The 19,973-nt window shown below is 44.8% G+C and overlaps 1 protein-coding gene across 3 annotated transcripts in view; it reads right to left on the bottom strand.

The window, feature by feature from the left end:
* The window catches only part of LOC136394362 (salivary lipocalin-like), a 124,017-nt gene that overhangs the window by 101,885 nt on the left and 2,159 nt on the right, over positions 1-19,973 (bottom strand). For 2 of the 3 annotated variants that reach the window (XR_010749186.1, XM_066367412.1), the window contains exons 4-6: positions 19,790-19,900; positions 19,354-19,455; positions 19,154-19,199 (exon numbers count right to left, since the gene is read on the bottom strand). Coding sequence is in view for 2 of the 3 variants with exons in the window: in XM_066367412.1 (XP_066223509.1) it covers positions 19,154-19,199; positions 19,354-19,455; positions 19,790-19,900 (259 nt within the window). In the remaining variant the exon portion in view is untranslated. Of the gene's footprint in view, positions 1-17,802; positions 18,079-19,153; positions 19,200-19,353; positions 19,456-19,789; positions 19,901-19,973 lie in introns of those variants that run through there. The other variant, XM_066367411.1, reaches the window with a different exon arrangement.

Genomic DNA, 19,973 nt, shown 5'->3' with positions numbered 1-19,973 from the left:
TCTGTTTCTTTTTCCCAAGTAAAATAGGACATTCTTACCCTTTATAATGTTTAAACAACAGAGAAGAGCTGATCAGTTCTTTTATGTATTCCACATAGATCCTCAGGTTACCATTCTCTTCTATCCTTTCCCTCACATCTGAGGTCAACATGACAGTATACCACTCCCCTGAGACCTGCAATAAATCAGTAAAGTGACTGGGTGAGAGGAGAAGACGGAGCATCTCATGGACACTCGTCTCCGTGAACTCTGCCCGATGGGCCAGACTCTGAGTGCTGAAGACAGCATGCGAACTCAGGTCAATTGTCACCATGTATGAGGTTCGTTCCACTGTCTCTCCCGTGAAAACGGAGGTCAAGTGCTGTCCTCTTTCCACATAGGACAATTACTCTTAGTCCAACTCAAAAACCACCCTCTTTTGGCCCTGGCCGGTTGGCTCAGCAGTAGAGCATAGGCCTGGCATGGTGAAATCCCAGGTTTGATTCCTGGTCAGGGCATACAGGAGAAGCACCCATCTGCTTCTCCACCTTTCCTCCTCTCCCTCCTCTCTATCTCTCTTTCCCTCCCACAGCTAAGGCTCCATTGAAGCAAAGTTGGCCCAGCACTGAGGATGGCTCCATGGCCTCTGCCTCAGGTGCTAGAGTGACTCTGGCCACAACATAGCAACACCCCAGATGGGCAGAGCATTGGTCCCTGGTGAGCATGCTGGGTGAATCCCGGTTCAGCACATGTGGCAGTCTGTCTGACTGCCTCCCCGCTTCTAACTTCAGAAAAATACTAAATAAATAAATAAAATCACCTCCTTTCTCTAACATGTCAAAGCCATGTCCAGTGGGACCATCTTGCTTCAGTATCTCCACAGCCACCCCCAAAGTCAGACTCCCTATGCTACCCCAACTCTACCTTTGACATATCAAAGTTGCTTGTCACAACTTCATGGTGTCCTCCCTCCTGGGCACAGACCAGGGTCAGCCCCAGACACAGCAGCAGCACCTTCATCTTGGGAGGGACAATACCAACCTGGCTGCAGTCACTGGGGTGAGTGTCCCTCATGGTGGCTCCTCTCCCCAGCGCCTCTGTCTTTATATTCAGTCTGGGTCCCATCTGTAGTCCCAGGGTACCACCTGTTCTCCTTTCTCTCCACAAATGGTCTATATCCATTGGTGTGAGGCCAAGATATTTCCTGTCAATCTCATCTCTTTTTGATCTACTCAGTGACCTGACATTACACAAAATACACACTGAAAAAAATGGTGGATGACATGAAAGACTGCTTTGTGGAACGAGATTTAACAGTGAAATCTGAAAGCCAATTATGTGTGACAAGAATAGATTAGAATTGAGAAATGGCATGTGTGAACAATTCCTGTTCTACCACTCACATGTTATGTGGAAATAAGTGAGTCACTCCATTTTAACTAGCCTTAGAAAGAAAGAAACTGTCTCTGCTGATGATGATAGTTCCTATCACAAAGCATTCAATTTAAATAGATTAGAATAGATTCACATAAAATAGTGTTTTAAAGTATGGTGAGGTTATTTATTTCTTTTCCTTGTTGTCTGAAATCAACCACAATAAATAAACAAATGTTTCATCACTACGTACGTATACATCGCTACATACCGTGGTCTCCTAAGAGAAATGGAGATGTAGAAGATGTCATCCTTTTCTTCAAGCAACTTTCAATGCAGGAGGGGAAATGATGTATATCCTCAATACAAACTTGCATTGTACAAGCATATGAAGTAACGCAACCGAGTGGGACCAAGTCCAGACCATTGTGGATCAGGAAAGGGGGAAATGCTGGGGACGTGATATCATGTAGGAAGGGCTTAGGAACACAGGCTTTGGGGTCATGTAGACCTCGGCTTCATTTTCCTATCTCTGTCATTTGGCACCATGAGGACAAATTTAACTTCTCGGAGCCTTAGTGTCCTTTTTTTTTTTTTAATTTTTTTTTTATTTATTCATTTTAGAGAGTAGAGGGAGAGACAGAGAGAGAGAGAGGAGAGACAGAGAGAGAGAAGGGGGGAGGAGCTGGAAGCATCAACTCCCATATGTGCCTTGACCAGGCAAGCCCAGGGTTTTGAACCGGCGACCTCAGCATTTCCAGGTCAACGCTTTATCCACTGCGCCACCACAGGTCCTTAGTGTCCTTTTGATGGGGATAATCATACCTGTCTGTAGAATGCCGTAGGGGCTCAGTGGGACGGTGTGTGTAGAACCTCAGGCTAATGTCAGGTACAATTGGGCTGGTGGGATGAGAGAACTGTTCCTGGGAAGGTTCATCTGGGGGAGGTCTTGGATATTAGGCAGGGGGTGAAGATGCGGAGGACGTCTGGGAAGAGTATTCTTGGTGAGAGGAACATTGTGATTTTGGATTCTGTAGCAAGCTGGGGCTTGCTACAAGCTATAGCTCATTTCTGGTTCATGCTAATGGTCCCTTCTGCACTTCTCAATACAGGAAGAGGCCAATGTCTTGGGAGGAGCTGGCACAAAGCAGTGAACCTAGGACTTTGGGCATTCTGTCTGTGACCTGCTCTCACAAGTCATCCCGCCTCTTGTGTGATCATTCCTACTTCATGCTCAACTGATACCAGTCACTGGTATTTGGAGGCCTACATCACTGTAGGTACCATGGCTGGAATCTGGGTTGTCCTGCCCCTGACATGAAGGGATTGAGTCTGACAAATGGTGGCAAAGGCCGTGTACTTCATTTGGTCTAGTTAATGCTCCCCTAGAATAGATGGCAGCCTCTGAGAAACCAGGTTTGCAGGACAAACTGGCCTGTGACACTGAGGAGAGAGTCAACTATCGCAGCTGCCACACCGCCTCGATCCCATCCCGCCAGCCCCCTTACTCTGCACCCAAATCACAGCGCCACCTGGAACCTCTCTGCTCCTGGGCTCTCCCGCTGTGAGCCCCAAGAGAAAACCAGAAATGAAAGCATAAGCCACAGAATGTCTCCCCAGTCTTCAGTTTTTAATACCCAAATCTTCATGGAGTATTTGTTTCTCTTAATAGGTATTTTCGCAGTTCTTTGAGGAGAACTGATGTCACATTGAGAAATGTAATGCAAGCTCTGCCCGGTTAGCTCTATCAGTTAAGAGTGTCATCCCAAAACAACAAGGTTGCAGATGTGATCCCAGTTCAGGGCACACACAGGAAGCAACCAAAGAATGCACAACTAAGTGGAACAACAAATGCTTTCCCTTCACCCTCCCCTCTCTCTACCTTACTCTCTCTGTCGCTCTCAAAATCAATAAAAGTTAACCTCTGGCCAGATAGCTTGGTTGGTTGGAGTGTCATCCCAGCAAAGGTTGCTGGTTCGATACCTAGGTCAGGGCACATACAGGAGCAGCTCAATGTTTCTATTTCTCTCTCTCCCAGCCCCAACCAAAAGTAATGGAACAGCCTGGCCAGTGGTGGTGCAATGGATAGAGCGTGGACACTGAGGTTTGAAACCCCAAGGTCAATGACTTAACCATGGTCTCCTCTAGCCTGAACGTGGAGTCTCCGGCTTGAGTATGGGATCATCAACATAAGCCCATGGTTGCTGGCTTGAGCCTAAAAGTCACTGGTTTGAAGTCCAACATCACCAGCTTGAGCTCAAGGTCACTGGCTTGAGCAAGGAGTCAGTGGCTTGGCTGGAGCCCCCTGATCAAGGCACATAAGAGAATTAATCAATGTACAATAAAGTACTGCAACTAAAAATCTGTCTCTTTCTCACTCCTCTCTCTCACTCACAAAATAATAATAATAATAATGTAATGCAACATTCTTTACAACCAGTGTGAAAACCTGGAGTTACATTCCAACTACAACTGGTAGAACTTCAGAAGCATCAGAGAAAGTGCTGTGCGTCTCTGAAGTTCTAAGAAAAGCATCACAGGCTAATTGCACACAAAGCAACCATGTTTGATTCTGGTGCTGAAGAAGTGATGTGTGAAGCTTTTTGATGCCCAAACATTTCAGTTTACTGTTTTTATATGAGCACTTAATGTGTTTTACTTGGATTTTAAGAAACTTCTGGGACCTAGCCTGTGATAATGCAGTGGATGGGCATTGACCTGGAATGCTGAGGTTACCAGTTCAAAACCCTGGGCTTACCTAGTCAAGGCATATATGAAAAGCAACTAGTTGATGCTTCCTGCTCCTCCCCCTTTCTATCTCTCTTTTTCTCTCTTTCTCTCTCTCTCTTCTCTCTCTAAAATCAATAAATAAAAAATTTAAAAAATAATAAAATAAAGTCAGCTGATTAGCAAACATTATCCTCTTTGCCTGACCAGGAGGTGGTCCAGTGGATAGAGCATCGACCTGGGACACGATGACCCCAGGTTCAAAACCTCAAGATCGCTGACTTGAACATGAGCTCACCAACTTGACCGTGGGGTTGCCGGCTTGGGCATGGGATCATAGACATGACCTCAAGTTTGCTGGCTTGAGCCCAAAGGTCAGTGGCTTGAGCAAGGGGTCACTGGCTCAGCTGGAGCCCCCATCAAGGCACATATGAGAAAGCAATCAATGAAAAACTAAGGTATCACAACTATGAGTTGATGTTCTGATCTTTCTCCCCTCCTGGCTGGCCAGCTGGCTGGCTCTCTCTCTCTCTCTCTCTCTCTCTTACTAAAAAACAAACAAAAACAAAAAAAGACACTTTTATGAAGTTTGTCAGGTTTTGTATAACATATTATAATTTTTCCTATATTAGCTGCCAAACATTTGTGAGGAAATAGAAAAAATGGAATTCTCATACACTGCTGATATAAAATAATATGGTCACTCTAGAAAAGTTTGTCACTCTCCTTAAAAAATTAAACATAGACCTGTTGTATGACTCAGCCATTCCACTCCTCAGTACAACTGAGGAGACATGTAAACACAGGTCCATACAGAGACTTGTACATGAAGTTCATAAGAACTTTATTTGTAATAGCCAAGAAGTAGGACCAGGCAAAATGTCCATCATAAGAAATGGGTAAATAATTGGTGGCGTGCCCATACCAGGAACATAATCCAACAATAAAAGGGAACAGACAATTAATAAACAAAACATGAGTGAATCTCAAGATTATGCTGAATGAAAATAGAACAACAACAGGACAAAGTACGTACTGATGACTGCATTTATATTGACTGACTTCAGAGAGACACGAAGAGACAGAGCGAGAGACTAGCCTTCGTTTGTTGTTCCACTTGGTTGTGCATTCATTGGTTGCTTCCCATATGGGCCCTGACTGAGGATCGAACCCTTAACTTCGGTGATTTGGAACGATATTCTAACCGACTGAGCAAACCAGTCAAGGCTTTCTATTAATCTCTTAAAAATGCAAACTGTAGACACAAAATGTGGATCAGTGTGGCTTTGGGTGGCCCAGTGGGATGGAGGGATCCCAAAGACACAGAGGAAACTACAGAGGACGATGGGAAACTCACTATCCTGACTGTGCTGACGGTTTCATGGGATATCCTTGTAAAAACTTAACAAATTTTATACTTTGAGTCAGTGCACTGGATTGTCAATTATACCTCATCAAAGCTGTTATTAACAATAGGCCATGACTTTGCCATAAGCATTTGCACAAGAACCCTCTGATTATTACAAACATGATTTTTCATTTCCGATGTTAATCAGGGAAATGTCTATAATTAGAAGACAGAACTAATGACTTTCCCACTCCTGCACTGACTCACAGGCTGGGATGAGGCCCGGGCTATTATAGGACATGCTGCTTCCTAAATTCCTAAAGGCATTGAAGTCAGAGGGGGGAGGAGGGAGTGAAGACTCCAAAAGAATCCATTCACATCTAGCTGAGCTCTGGCTGACCACCAGGCCCTGGCTGTGAGGTCCAGATTCTGGATGGATCTGGATGGGCCCTGAGTTCTGATGAGCAAAGGATTGTGGTTCCCAGACACACTGCAAGGCTCCCTCAAAAAAAACCAGTTCAGACTGCAGTTTCTGCCAACACAGGGCCCTGCAGCCCTAACTCTAAGCTCTGCAACTCCAGCAGGTGTCCTGGGACACTAGGTTCAAAAGCATCCCTTACAGAGGCCGCTGGTAGCCTCACACTTCCTTTTTCCCATAGTCTCCTTGGGCTGCCGTTTCCTTGCCAACCTACATCTCTGGCTACACAAGGAGAATCTGGGGAAGCAATCAGTGGTGGGATTCAGCCAGTTCACACTGGTTCAGCAGAACCAATAACTAATTTTTTGTTCAGTTCTGTGAACCGGTTCTTAAAACGCCACTTGTAGTCAGGGTTATTTGTAAGGTGGATGCCTGGGCAGGTGCCCAATGTGGAAATCACAAATTTACATTCCTTACTCTTTTTTAACATTCATCTGCGCAACAGCATATTCTAAGCACCTGTAGTCATGTTCATTCTGTCCATAGGTGAAAAAAAAAATTGCAAGTGAGGACGCCAATCAAGAAGCAATACGGAAGTATCTTAAATAATAGTTTTATTGGGGGGTTTTGTCAGGTGTTATGTAATATTTTTTTACTAATATTTTAAAACTCTTTCTTATAGCATAGTCTAGTTTTGTATACCTCTTTTAATATTCTTATTTAAATATTAAATTTATGAAATAATAAACTACCTTTTGGTATATCATTTTTTGTACTTAAAATGGTTAGGACAGAGAAGCAGTTGTTAAATTATTTGAATCCCACCACTGGAAGCAGCGTGAGTCCCAGGCTCTCTGAAAGAGGCCTCCCAACATGAGCGTTGGTCTCTTGATGACCAAGTTAGTCCAGGCCTCAGATCACCGGGCTGTTTCTTACAGCGCCCAGGAGGAGGCCATTGCTATGTGCGCGTTTGGTCACCAGGAGGCGCCAGGCCTCCTGCGGACACCCAAGGAGCACAGTTTCAGGCTCCAGTTGCGACCGAAATAATGGGGAGACAAGCTTGAATCAGGGGTGGTGGACAGGTCACCTGTGAGAGGGCCTAAGCCTTCTCCACAGCCCCTCTGAGTACCCAGGACAATCTGTGATCATCACCTCTCTGCCGCATCTGCAGAGCCTTGTCTGGGGCAGCTCCAGACAGCCCGTCTACCTGGCTCCCATTCTTTCATTCAGCTTTACAGATTGTAGCGAAACCAACACCTTCCCCCCTTACATTATTGTTTTTCAACTTTGGCTGCACTTTGGAATCACCTGGGGAGCCTTGAAAAATCCTGGTGCACACGACATGGGGACCTTCCAACAACTTGTCACTGGTCAAAGCCAGTCACAAGGCTTTCCTGAGTAAGTCCAGGGAGCCCACTGGTTAAGCCAACAAGGTGGAGAGTCCATGTGGGAGGAGCCCTGTTTCAGGTCTTGGCCTCAGCAGTGTCCAAATCGTCTCCGTGACTTCATAGCACTTACCTTCTGGCAAGTGGGTGCAGGCAATAAAGTAATAATATGGAAGGACAGTCAGGGATGTGAGGAAAAGTCCTACTTAATGCTTGGGCTCAGAGGAGTCCTCTGTGTGAGGTGACACACAGGGACCAAAATGTGAGAGGCTGGGCCATGCAGGTATCTGGGGTCGAGTATTTCACACAAAGTGTCCAGACATAGGAGTGCTCAGGGTGTCTGAGGGAAGCCGTGCGCATAAAGATTCTGTGTAAGTGGAACAAGGGAAGTGAGGGCGGGTGTGGGACTCACGGGGCTGGGTCCTCGCTGTCAGTGCTGCTGACCAGCTCTCCCTTCCGGGCCGGGCTCTCCTCAACAAGCTGGCACCCAGTCCTCTGTCGTTCTTCACCAAGGGGTCAGCCAGCTATGGTCTATTTACTACTAATCTAGTAACCAAACAGCCGCCATAAAGGTTCTTTCAGCGACAGAACATTGAATCTGAAAAGCTAACACTGAAGAACAACCACTGCTATTTTGATGGGTCTGCTTCCAGGAACAGACAGTCTCAACTAAAGTCTGTCCTGGGGCCAGAGACTCAGTGGACAGAGTCCCCTGAGCCGGGTTGGGACATCTGGAGTCTTCATTATTGTTCTTGAAACCCCAGATGACCTCAGAGTGACCTGGTTTGACATTTACTCTGGAAGTTTACCTGACATTTACCTACATTCCCACCATTTGGCTTTGAGTCACCAAGGGGAGCAATGAGAGGACAACTTAAACATTCCTCCTTAATCCCACAATTAGGTAATTTAATGTCCATTTTATTGAGGGCACTCTGAAGGGTTCAATTGGACAAACTTGTGTCTTTGGGGGAAATGCAGCATAAATGTCGACTGTAAACAGCAGTCAGGGGGAAGGCCGTGTACAGAGGTGGGGCTGGCAAACCTCATCTCCAAAGGGCCGGATGGGAAATAGTTTAGGTCTTCCAGGCCAGGACGCAAAATCAAAGATACTACATAGGGTCTAATATAATAATAGAGAAAATCTATTTCTACCATTTTAAGAAATTCAAAATTTAATATTGAGTATAAATTATAATTTTTTTGGAAATATAGATCTATTTGTGAGAGGAATGAATTCAGTTTTAGAATAAAAATTTTTGAAAATTTGCTTCATTGGTTGTAAATAGCAGTTCTAATATTGCATTGCTTGGCTCACAAGCAACAGAAAAATGGGCAGTGGCTGGATTTGGCCTGTAGGCCACAGTTCCACACCTACTTTCAGTATAGCAAACGTGTTCCTTTTTGTTTGTTTGTTTTTGTTTTGTGTGAAAAGGAGAGAGGAAAGGAGAAAGAGAATCATCAATTCATTGCTCCATTTAAGTTGAGTATCCATTGACTGCTTCTCATATGTACCTTGACCGGAGATGAACCACCGACCTGAGGTTGGAGCCAGTTTTCCCACGATTGAGCCATTGACCTTGGCTTTTCACATTGAAGATCCATTCACTGCGCCACCACCAGTCAGGCTAGAGAATGTGGTGTCAATATATCAGTATCCCAGGAAGTTCTGGCTACAATTACAAAAAGAGGAGAAAGAAAAGAGAAAGCAGCCTAAGTCTTGGAAGAGCTACTTTACCATTATTTGCAATAACATGACCACATACCCACAAGACAAACAGAATCTACAAGTATTGAAACTAATTTCATTATAATTATGAAAAATTTCCTCAAGGTTTTTAGAGATATCAAGTTATAAAAATCAGTAACATTTCTCTATGGCAGAGAAAGCTCATGATAATAACTAATAGTTAAGAAAACAATCATATCCAGCCAGGTAGTTCAGTTGGTTAGATCATCATCCTAATACACCAAGGTGGTGGGTTCCATCCCTGGTCAGGGCACGTACAAGAATCAACCAATGAAGGCATGAATAAGTTGAACAACAAATCAGTCTCTCTCTCTCTCTCTCTCTCTCTCTCTCTCTCTCTCTCTGTATCTCTCTCCCTCTCTCTCTCTCCCTTCCTCTCTCTCTAAAAATCAATAAGCCTGACCTGTGGTGGTGCAGTGGATAAAGCATTGACCTAGAAATGCTGAGGTTGCTGGTTTCAAACCCTGGGCTTGCCTGGTCAAGGCACACATGAAAGTTGATGCTTCCTGCTCCTCCCCACCTTCTCTCTCTCTCTCTCTCTCTCTCTCTCTCTCTCTTTCTCTCTCTCTCCTCTCTGAAATGAATAAATAAAATAAAATATAAATCAATAAAAAATGAACACATAAAACCGCCTTTTCATGAAGATGGTGCGCAAAGCAAAGAAGGAAGTCCCTGCACCTCCCCCAAACCAAAGCCAATGGAAAGGCATTGAAGGCAAAGAAAGCAATGCTGAAAGGTGTCCACAACCACAGAAAAATAAAGAAGATCCACACATCACCCACTATTTATGGCTGAAGACACTGCAGCTCCAAAGGCAGCCTAAATATCCTGGGAAGAGCTCCCCAGCGGAAGCAAGCTTGACCTCTATGCCATCACCAAGTTCCCCCTGACTACCACCAAGTGAGCCATGAAGAAAACAGAAGACAGTGATACACTGTGTTCAGTGTGGATATCGAGGCCAAAAAGCACCAGACCAAACAGGCTGTGAAGAAGCTCAGTGACATTGACGTGGTCAAGGTCAACACCTGATCAGACCTGATAGAATGAAGAAGGCATATGTTTGACTGGCTCCTGACTATGATGCTGGCAATTCTAAATATTATAATTTTATACTATAAAACAAAACAAAACACTGGGAAGCCCTGGCCGGATGGCTTGGTTGGTTAAATCACTGTCCCTATACACAAAGGTTGCAGGTTTGACCCCAGTCAGGGCACATACAGGAACAGATGGATGTTTCTCTCTCCCTCTCTCTCTCTCTCCCTCTCTCTCTCTCTCCCTTTCTCTCTCTAAAATTAAGAAATAAAAATTTTAAAAACTTGTGAAATTATATAGGAAGTAACCACCAAAAATACATGAGAAGACTACCAAGAAGAGAATTTTAAACTCTAAGAAAGGACAAGGAAGATGGCCTGAATAAATTGACAGACACCGCGCTCATTTGGTTTTGGTCCAGTGATCCACCTGTCAGACTTCTGACCTCCAAACTGTAGTGTAATAAACCTGTGTGGTTTAAGCCACTCAGTTGGTGGTTTGTTCCAGAACAAACAGAAAACTAATACAGGACCCATGTCTCCTGTTCGGCTCAATGCCAAGAACAGAGGCTCCTCACTGTGCTTCTGACACACGGCAGAATTAACTCCTAGAAGGAAGTTTTAATCCCGATTCACACCAGCTGCACTGGGGATATTATTCTGTGCTTATGCTTTGCAACAGGCTTATTTCCCTTTTTTTAACCAACTCCATTTGTGTTCAGACCCTAAGAATGTGTTGATGGACAATGAGATGACAGCAGGGTGATACGAAACTAATAATAAAAAAACCATAGCATTTAAAAGCCACGGTAGGAAATCTCTAATGAGACTTGGCTATGAGCTTGACCCTCCAATCCTGGAGCAAACTGCATCAAGAAATAGTAGCTGTTTCTACCATAACTCTTGTTTAAATCCTGATTTACTAGATATTCTAGAAAATTAGAATATAGATTTGAAAATTTAATGTCTTTCTCCCTGTGAGTCTTTTAGATGAAATGATCACTGATCTGGGTTGACGTGAGCAAGGCAGTGGAAAGGAGGTGCCAGCCGTCATGTATGCATCGAAACACCTATTTTAGCAACCACTCATGGGTGAGAGCCCCTTTCTGGGAGTCCAGAAGTACAACCAACAGGTTCCAGCATGCAGGTGAAGCAAAATTCAAGACACTGATGCACTGAAGAAGGTAAGAAGGACAGTATCCCATTCCCTGTGTCACCCTGTCCCAAGGTAGCACTGCCAGGCATCACCGGCAGCTTGGTAGAGAGGAGAATCGCAGGTCCCACCAAGACCTGCTGCATCAGAGCCCGCAGGTCCCCCAGACCCGCAGGTGAGTGGGTGCTCCTCGGGAGAAGCACGGCGCCATCACACAGACAGGGATCCGGAGATAACATATCGCATTGTTCTGGGTGTTACACACAATTCATTTGAGTGGCACCAGACTACACATATCTATCCTTCAACAATTGATTTTTGAGCTGTAACCTTGCTACTATATAGATCTAGGACATTTCCTTTAACTCACTGGAGAAAATGAACTCTTAGGAACTCAGTCTATCAGTGACATTGACATAGCGCAATCAGGTAACATGGGGATGGCCAGAGAGTCCTCACGCTCTCTATTTTTTTTTAAATGCACCCATTTATATTGGGAGGGACATTAAGGTCACTAGGGTAAGTGGAGAGTGTCCTTCCCAAGGACAAACAATTGCTGTGTATGGCTTTAACACCAAATGGTACGTATCCAGGAGAAAACAATATTTTTAAAGTTCTAACGTGACAATATCAATGAGAACAACCAAAGCCAATTAGCCCAGTGAGGAGATACGGAACAAATAAAATAACAACATAGCTTTTAAATGTCATGATGGAAAAATCTCCAATGGGACTTGGCTGTGAGTTGACACTCCAGTCCCTGAGCAAGGTGACCAAAAAGCAGTAGCACAGCTCCCAGTGATTCCACCACAACTTTCCTTTGATTTGTGATTTTATTAGATATTCTAGAAAATTAAAACATAGATTTGAAAATTCAACAGCAAGGACACTGTTACATTGACAGTGTGTCTGCACAGGATATAGGGTCATTTGCCCCCAGATTAAATTGAGCTTTGTATTCTTAATATATTTAGGGAAACTAAGATCTGCAGGCTTTGATCTTTTTATTTTAATTTTTTTATGATTTGAGAGAGATAGATCAGTTTGTTGTTCCACTTGCTACTGCATTCATTGGTTGATTCTGGCCTGTGCCCTGACCAGAGATCAAATCAGTAATCTTGTCCTATGAGGATGATGCCCTAACCAACAGAGCAACCCCACCTGGGCAGCTGTGATCTTTATAAGGCATAGATTGCTCCACATTTCAGACCCCCATTAATGGATCTAGATCTTCATGTACAAGTGCAATGTCTGGCTATAACATGGTGTTTATTTTCCAAGCCTTGTTTAAATGAGTAAAGGATATGGTGGGGACTTACTAGATGAGGCCACTGAAGAAACATAAAATATGTGGCCGATGTACTGGGGGAAGGCGGTGTTGGGCATCAAGGATTCAGCTGTCACAGCCTGGAATGCTGGTAAGTCTCAGTGCGTGCTGGTAAAACATTTGGTCAAATGGTTGTCTGCTGTGCCTGGAGAAAGACCATGTGCAGACACAGGCTATAGAGCTAGGAGAAGCAGAATAAAGGTTCAGGGTGTTGGAATATTGGTATTGTGTCCGGGACTGCTTGCAGCTTTCAGCAAACTTATGAGAGGGTGGTACTCGGGTACAGCCAGTCAGGCTGCAAGTAGAGAGAGAAGGTAACATGCCTTTGCTAAGGGACAAACCTCTGCTGAAGCTTGACTCCAAGTTGAGTGAGAGTCATAAGTCCTTTACTCTTACAGGCTGTAAGTAGTGGCTGTGAAGTGGAGTCTAGTCTACTAGGAGATAACGCTGCTGCCATGAAAGGCAGCATGATGCTGGTGAAGAAGGGATTAAAGGCCCATCCCTCCCCAACTGATTGTTTTCAGTGGCCCCAGTTAAGTTAAGAAAAGGAGATGGGGCTTGACTGGTGGTGGCGCAGTGCGTTGAGCATCAACCTGGGACACTGAGGTCCAGGTTTGAAAACCCAATGTTGCCTCCTTGAGCACAGGGTTGTCAGCTTGAGCTAGGGTCATGGACATGATCCTCAGGTTGCTGGCTTGAGGCCAAGGTTGCTGTCTTTATCAAGGGGTCACTGGCTCGGCTTGGGCCCCCGGTCAGTCACCTATAAGAAGTAATCAATGAACAACTGAAGTGATGTAAATACGAGTTGATACTTCTCATCTCTCTCCCTTCCTCTCCTCTAAAAATAAAAAATAATTTAAAAAGAAAAAGAGATGATGTAGGTAAGGCATAAAGGTCAATTTAAAAAATCCATTTCCTGACTGACCAGTGGCGTAGAAGATAGAGCGTCAGACTGGGCCTGCTGAGGACCCAGGTTCAAAACTCCAAGGTCGCCTGACCAGGAGGTGGCACAGTGGATGGAGCGTGGGACTGGGATGCTGAGGACCCAGGTTAGAGACCCTAAGTCTCTAACCTTCAGCGCGGGCTCATCTGGCTTGAGCAAAAAAAGCTCGCCGGCTTGGACCCATGGTCACTGGCTGGAGCAAGGGGTTGCTCAGTCTGCTGAAGGCCCGCGGTCAGGGCACATGTAGGGGAGCAGTCAGTGAACAACTATGGTGTTGTAACGAAAAACTGATGATTGATGCTTCTTGTCTATCTCTGTTCCTGTCTGTCCCTATCTGTCCCTCTCTCTGACTCTCTCTCTGTCTCTGTAAAAAAAAAATAAAATTTGAAGGAAAAAAAAACCCACGGTCTCCAGTTTGAGTGCGGGCTCATCTGGTTTGAGCAAGGCTCACCAGCTTAAGCCCAAGGCCACTGGCTTGAGCAAGGGGTCACTCAGTCTGCTGTAGCCCCCTGGTGAAAGCACATATGAGAAAGCAATCAATGAACAACTAAGGAACCGCAATGAAGAACTGATGCTTCTCATCTCTGTCCCTTCCTGTCTGTCTGTCCCTCTCTCTGTCTCTGTCTCTGTCACACACAAAAAAATTTGTTTTCTGGCCTAACTCTATGTCTAGTAAAAGTTTTCATGCCTGGCTGTCTGCACACAGAGAAGTCAAGAGGCAAGGACATCAGAAATCTAAGTTCCTGAGGGATTTGCACGGCCAAGAGAAATTTAGGTCTGGCCTATAGCAAAAGCATGTGACTCTCAAATCTTCAAAATGATTTCTTGAGCCTGCACAAGCTGAGGATGTCTATGTCCGTGGGGAAAATGGGCAAGTGATAGATACCCTACCAGAACCAGGGCCAAAGAGGACAGTGACCATAAGATCATGATTCCACCACATTCTCTGATCCCTTATGTCTTGCAACTCAGATTTTTATATATTTTTTAAAATTTATTTATTATTCTAGAGAGAGGAAAGCAGAGAGAGAGTGACAGAGAGAGAGAGAGAGAGAAATGTTGATTTGTTGTTACACTTATTTGTGCACTTGTCGGTTGATTTCTGTATGTGCCTTACAGGGGATCAAATCTAAAACCTTGGTGTATCAGGGTGATGCTCTAACTGAACTACTCGGCCTGGGCCACAACTCAGCTTTGACAGCACTCATGAGAACAATACCCTAGCGTGGGAGGAGAAACAAGAAAGAAAGTACTAGGTTTCTGAATGACTGTGGAATAGAGTTGCCAGACAACTTGGAACACTCATTTCAGATTGATCATAGGAGAGTGAAATTAATTCTAACTTCATTAAACCTTACTAGATTATGGTTGGGTCTCTATCCAGGCATCCCCAAACTACGGCCCACGGGCCACATGCGGCCCCCTGAGGCCATTTATCCAGCCCCCGCTGCACTTCCAGAAGGGGCACCTCTTTCATTGGTGATCAGTGAGAGGAGCACTCTATGTGGCGGCCCTCCAACGGTCTGAGGGACAGTGAACTGGCCCCCTGTGTAAAAAGTTTGGGGACCCCTGGTCACACACATGCACACACACACAATCACGACACACATCATTATAATTTTTCTTTTAGCAGCTTAGCTAGAGAAACCACTGAAATACCCAGACATAGATATTTATCTTTCCCAATAAGTCAGTTCCTCCACCTGAGTGGAGTAAAGCCAGTTCTGTCCTCCCCAGCACTCAGGCAAAAATCCTCGGAGGCATCTGTGTCCCTGTCCCTACAGGATGCAAATATTGAAGCAGGCCCTGCATTTGGGATTAAGGTTGGTACATCCCAGACTTCTAGGGTTCATGGGCATGTAGTGAGCCTGGGTTCTAGTTCTAGAAATGTTAATACCTTCAAACAAAGACCACCAGAATTAGACTTGCAGTTGAAAAGACCAGGAACTGTGCTCACCATGGGAAACATGGTGTCTCAGCCACAGCGTGTTAGGAAGAAATTACTACAAGACTTGGGGACGATCTAAGGAAGCTCTAGGTTGGATGTTATAAGCAATCAGGGGCAAGTCTATGATCGAATGAATCCATAAAACTTACCTATAGGGAGCAGAGATAGGCATGACTGTGAAGCTGTGCTTGATAAAGAAGCAGCAGTCCCTCATTTTAGCCATAAGAGAGACATATTTTTGGATTGCACATTAATCTGGTTTTAATTATCTCAGAGTGATGTTGTCAGATGTTGTTTTATGAGATTATTTATGGCCCACAGCAGAACCGTCTTACCTGTGCCCCTCAGGCTGGCTGGTGATAACACTGGAGCCTAGCCATGGGGGTCAGGCCGTCCCAGGAGGGCAGGGACTGCATGTATTTCATTCTCAAATGGGTAGTGGTGCCTCCTTTCCGGCCAGAGGCAGTCAGCTTCTCTCTGTGACTGCAGGGGAGGAAGAGGAGCCATCTCCAGGTCACTCTGACTCAGCTCCTGCTTCTCCGAGCTTGGCATCTTCAGTCGGCCTCCCTGCCTGAGGGCTGTGATCCCCCCTGCATGGGTGACCCAGATCTGTCCTCAGATCTCAGCGGACAGGACTGCTTTTTTTTTTCCTTTTATTTTGAAAATGACTGCTCTGCTCTCTTTCTGATTAGCTGATGTCTTCACTCCTTGCTTTTGAGTGTTCTTATGCCTCATTTGCTGGAAATGTTTAAAATTGAGGGGTAGGTTTCAGAGGGATTTCAAGTTGACACCCTGACCCAGGAGCAGCTGAGGGTCTCTCTGTGCCTCCCCTGGGCTGTAGTTTCCTGACATGTGACACCACCCAGTCACCTCCCATCATCCAAGTGGTTCCCTGTGCATTGACTGTTATTGCTTGTAATGCTCTAATCGTTCCCAAGGACCTGCTAGGCCATGCTCTGGGCATAAGCTTATCTGTCCCTTAAATGACAACATTTAAAAATGACAGATCACAGCATAACTGGTTTGATTTCTACATGCCTTTTGCCACTTGTCAGCAAACCAGGCCAAGTACGTAAGTCAGGAGAAGTAAACCTGAAGCTAACTTATTCTTCTGACACAGAGGCAGAGCAAGAGAGGGAGTAAGAGGCTTTCAGCTCCCTAGAAAGCCTCCTGTCGTTAACCACATGTTGACAATGACGGAGTCATTCTCTGTGTATGACTCTCCCCACCCCCATGTAGTTCTCTTCCTGCACCCAAGTGCAATTTTGACAATGTTTTTATTATCTGATGTAAGGAAGGAATTGTAATCAGAGAAAGAACTTTAATTTCCCTTTTCCCAAAGCCCATAGGCTCCCAAAATAAGAGGTAAAGAACCTTCAACCTCCTTGATGCCTCCTGCTGGCACCCAGTACAGATCGCTAAGGTCTGCTAGTGCTCCCATTTCCTGGCCTCTCACTGAATGTGCTCACAGTGAAAGCACTAATTCAAAAGCAGAGGTGCATCCCTCTATTCATTGCAGTGTGATGCAATGGGAAACAGTCCAAGTGCCCGTCAGTAGGTGACAAGACATAAAAAGCCATTGGACGTCTACACAATGGACTACCACCCAGCCGTAAATAAGAACGAAATCTTACCTTTTCTGACGGCATGGATGGAACTGGAGATTATTATGCATAGTGAAATAAGCCAATCAGAGGAAGACAAGTACGATATGATTTCACTTATATGTGGAATTTAATAAACAAAATAAACTGATGGACAAAATAGAAACAGAGGCATGGACACATGGCACAGACTGACAGCTGTTAAAAGGGAGGGGTGTTGGGGAACTGGATAATAGAAAGTGAAGGAATTAGCCCAGAAATATTTGTACATAACACAGAGACACAGACAACAGTGTGTTGATGGCCAGTGGGAAAGGGGGGTGTGACCGAGCTGCAGGCAGGCAGAGGATACATGTGGTGGGAAGATGGTGGTTTATTGTGTTGTACACTTGAAACCTGTATGGTTTTGTGAACCAATGTCATACAAATAAAAAATTTTTAAGTGCTCACAGTAGATAAAAGTGGTGGCTGAAGAAGGTTTTCTGAGAGCATGAAGGGATGCCAACTATGTCATGGATTGGGTGAGGTAGAGAGCTGGGGTGGGGGCAGGTCTTAAACGTGGCTAGCTGGTCCCAGCCGCAGCAGCATCTAACTCCCAGGACCTCCTCAAGAAAGAGAATTCGAAACTGTGGCATATTGTGGGCAAGTCTCACAGTTGGCTTGCTTTATTGGATCATTAAGAAATAGGCAAATCCTGATACTGAAGGAAGACTCTGAGAAGGAAGAGGACCATTTAGGAACAGGGCCAAGGAAGCCCCCCATTCGCTGTGTCAGCCCCTTGTCGTTCACATACACAGAGATGATCACATGACTGCAAGACGAATCATTTATTGACAGGTAGAGGAAGGTCTTATTCATGACAGACTTCTCCTGGGTCTGGCAAAGAGAAGTGGAAATTTGAAGAAAACCTTTGATTCTTGGCGAGTTGATGAGTTTTTTCCAATGATTAGAAAAAATCCTGAAGATACAGGGCTCAAGCCTTCATAGACGATAGTGATGGAAACCGGCTCACACACCTTGTCACAAGATGACATGGGGACCGTGGAATGAAGATCCTGGCTCCCAGGTGAGGAAGGATTCACTCAGCACTAAATAAGCAGATGACAGAGAGAACAAAGACACTCGTTAAGCACTTCCTGGGTTCCATTGAGACAAAGAGAATTTCTATTACACATAGCAAAGGTGAAGAAATAAACATCAACCTGCACTCTAACTTGTTACTAAGCAGAATATGGGGAAAGAGCACATTGAGTCAATGATTTTCTCTGACTGTTCCCATCATACCCTTCCAGTGTTATGTAATGGGAAGCAGTCCACGTGCCCATCAGTAGGTGACAAGATATAAAAAGCCATTGTACATCTACACAATGGACTACCACCCAGCCGTAAATAAGAACAAAATCTTACCTTTCCCTTCCCTAACTCAGTCTATGCAAAGAGAGAGGAATCAATGAAGGAACCGAGGCTCGTGTCTGGTGTCATCCACATTGAAAGTTTTGAGGATATTTTGATAAATTGAGGAAGAATGTGAATAACCATAGCTACCTCTTATTAAATGCTGACTGTACAAAGTCATAGTTGCTAAGACTTCCCCATATATCATCTGAATAGAGCCCCACAGTGAATCTGAGGTAGGAAGCAGGTGAGGAAATACAGAACCGATTCTCCTGGTGAAGGACAACTGGAAGGTGAGTCAGTCTGTTTCCAGAAAAGAAGTTCAGGTTGTACAGAGATCAAAGGAAGACATTATTATGACAGATTGGAGGGTGAGACCACAGCTTTGGGACTTGGAAGATGGAAAAAGCACTAATATGTATTTGAGTTTCATACTCACACCCTATAGTACTCTTTTCTTATTTCAAGTTTTAAGTCTTAACAATATTAAGGAAATGTCCTCTATCACTGAGGTCTTTTCACCAGCAGGGTATCCACACAATGATTCTGTAAAATATCTATCAGTTTCCCTTTAATTGCTTAGGTCACTTGCTCTAAAGCCCACAAAAGGAGTGGGTCTCTAACCCAGGACACCCAACTCCAAGTTTCAGGCTCACCCTGAAGGACTGCTTACCAAATGATTTTTATTGTGATCTTTGAACATAAACCCCTAATGATTTTGAAGGCAGTGATCCCTGGGCCACTGCCTCTCCATCAGACATCACCCACCTGGAGGACTGGGTCTCATGGCTCCCTCGGAGGTGGGAGCAGCGATCTGCAGAGACAGAACAGAGCACAGTCACTCTCCCACCATTTACTTCCCAGCAAGGAACCAAAGGATTTTCCAGGTTAAGGTAGGGGGACTGATTGCAGGTGTTTCTCCTCTTAAATTTCTTCATGGGAATTTAGGAAGAGAGAGCTAAACTTACCAACATTGGTCACATCCAGTATGTTGTCCTTAGGAATTCCATGTTGTTGGCAAAGTTCTTCAAACCTTTTCTTGAGATTTGGACTCACATCTGGTGTTCGGGCTGTGGAAACAGTGACAGTAACCGCTGTGTCTTGTGTGTCGGTCATTGAGGTTCTTGGTGGCATGGGGACAGGTGGATGGGAAATGGGTGGCAGTGATTGATGCTTAGGCAGAAGTTAGGGATGGGCTATCACCAGTCTTGAATATATGATACTTGGGGCCTGAAGAGATTTATCTTCCCATCACCGAGACTGAGGGATTCCCCAAGGTGAGCACCTCTCTTCAGAGGAGGACAGATGTTCCAAGGGTAAGAATGGGAGGATACTTTGTTTTCAGGTCTCTTTTCTCCCCCGTCTCCCCACTCCATGATGAACGTCAGAATAAATATACTCTACCATAGAGTGCCATCATTTGGAATGTTCCATCATTTGTGAAATTAATAAGATGAAAAATAAAATAGTCACTATAGTCTGCTTCAATTAGGGTAATTGTAGCGAATCCAGCATCTGCGGAGGAAATGGAACACAACTCAGAACTGCTTCGGTCCATGGAAGCGAGTGAAGCCCTTTACCTGGCCTC

The sequence above is a fragment of the Saccopteryx leptura genome, chromosome 2 (assembly GCF_036850995.1).
Source record: "Saccopteryx leptura isolate mSacLep1 chromosome 2, mSacLep1_pri_phased_curated, whole genome shotgun sequence".
NCBI lineage: Eukaryota > Metazoa > Chordata > Mammalia > Chiroptera > Emballonuridae > Saccopteryx > Saccopteryx leptura.
This window is presented reverse-complemented; position numbering and strand designations above follow the sequence as displayed.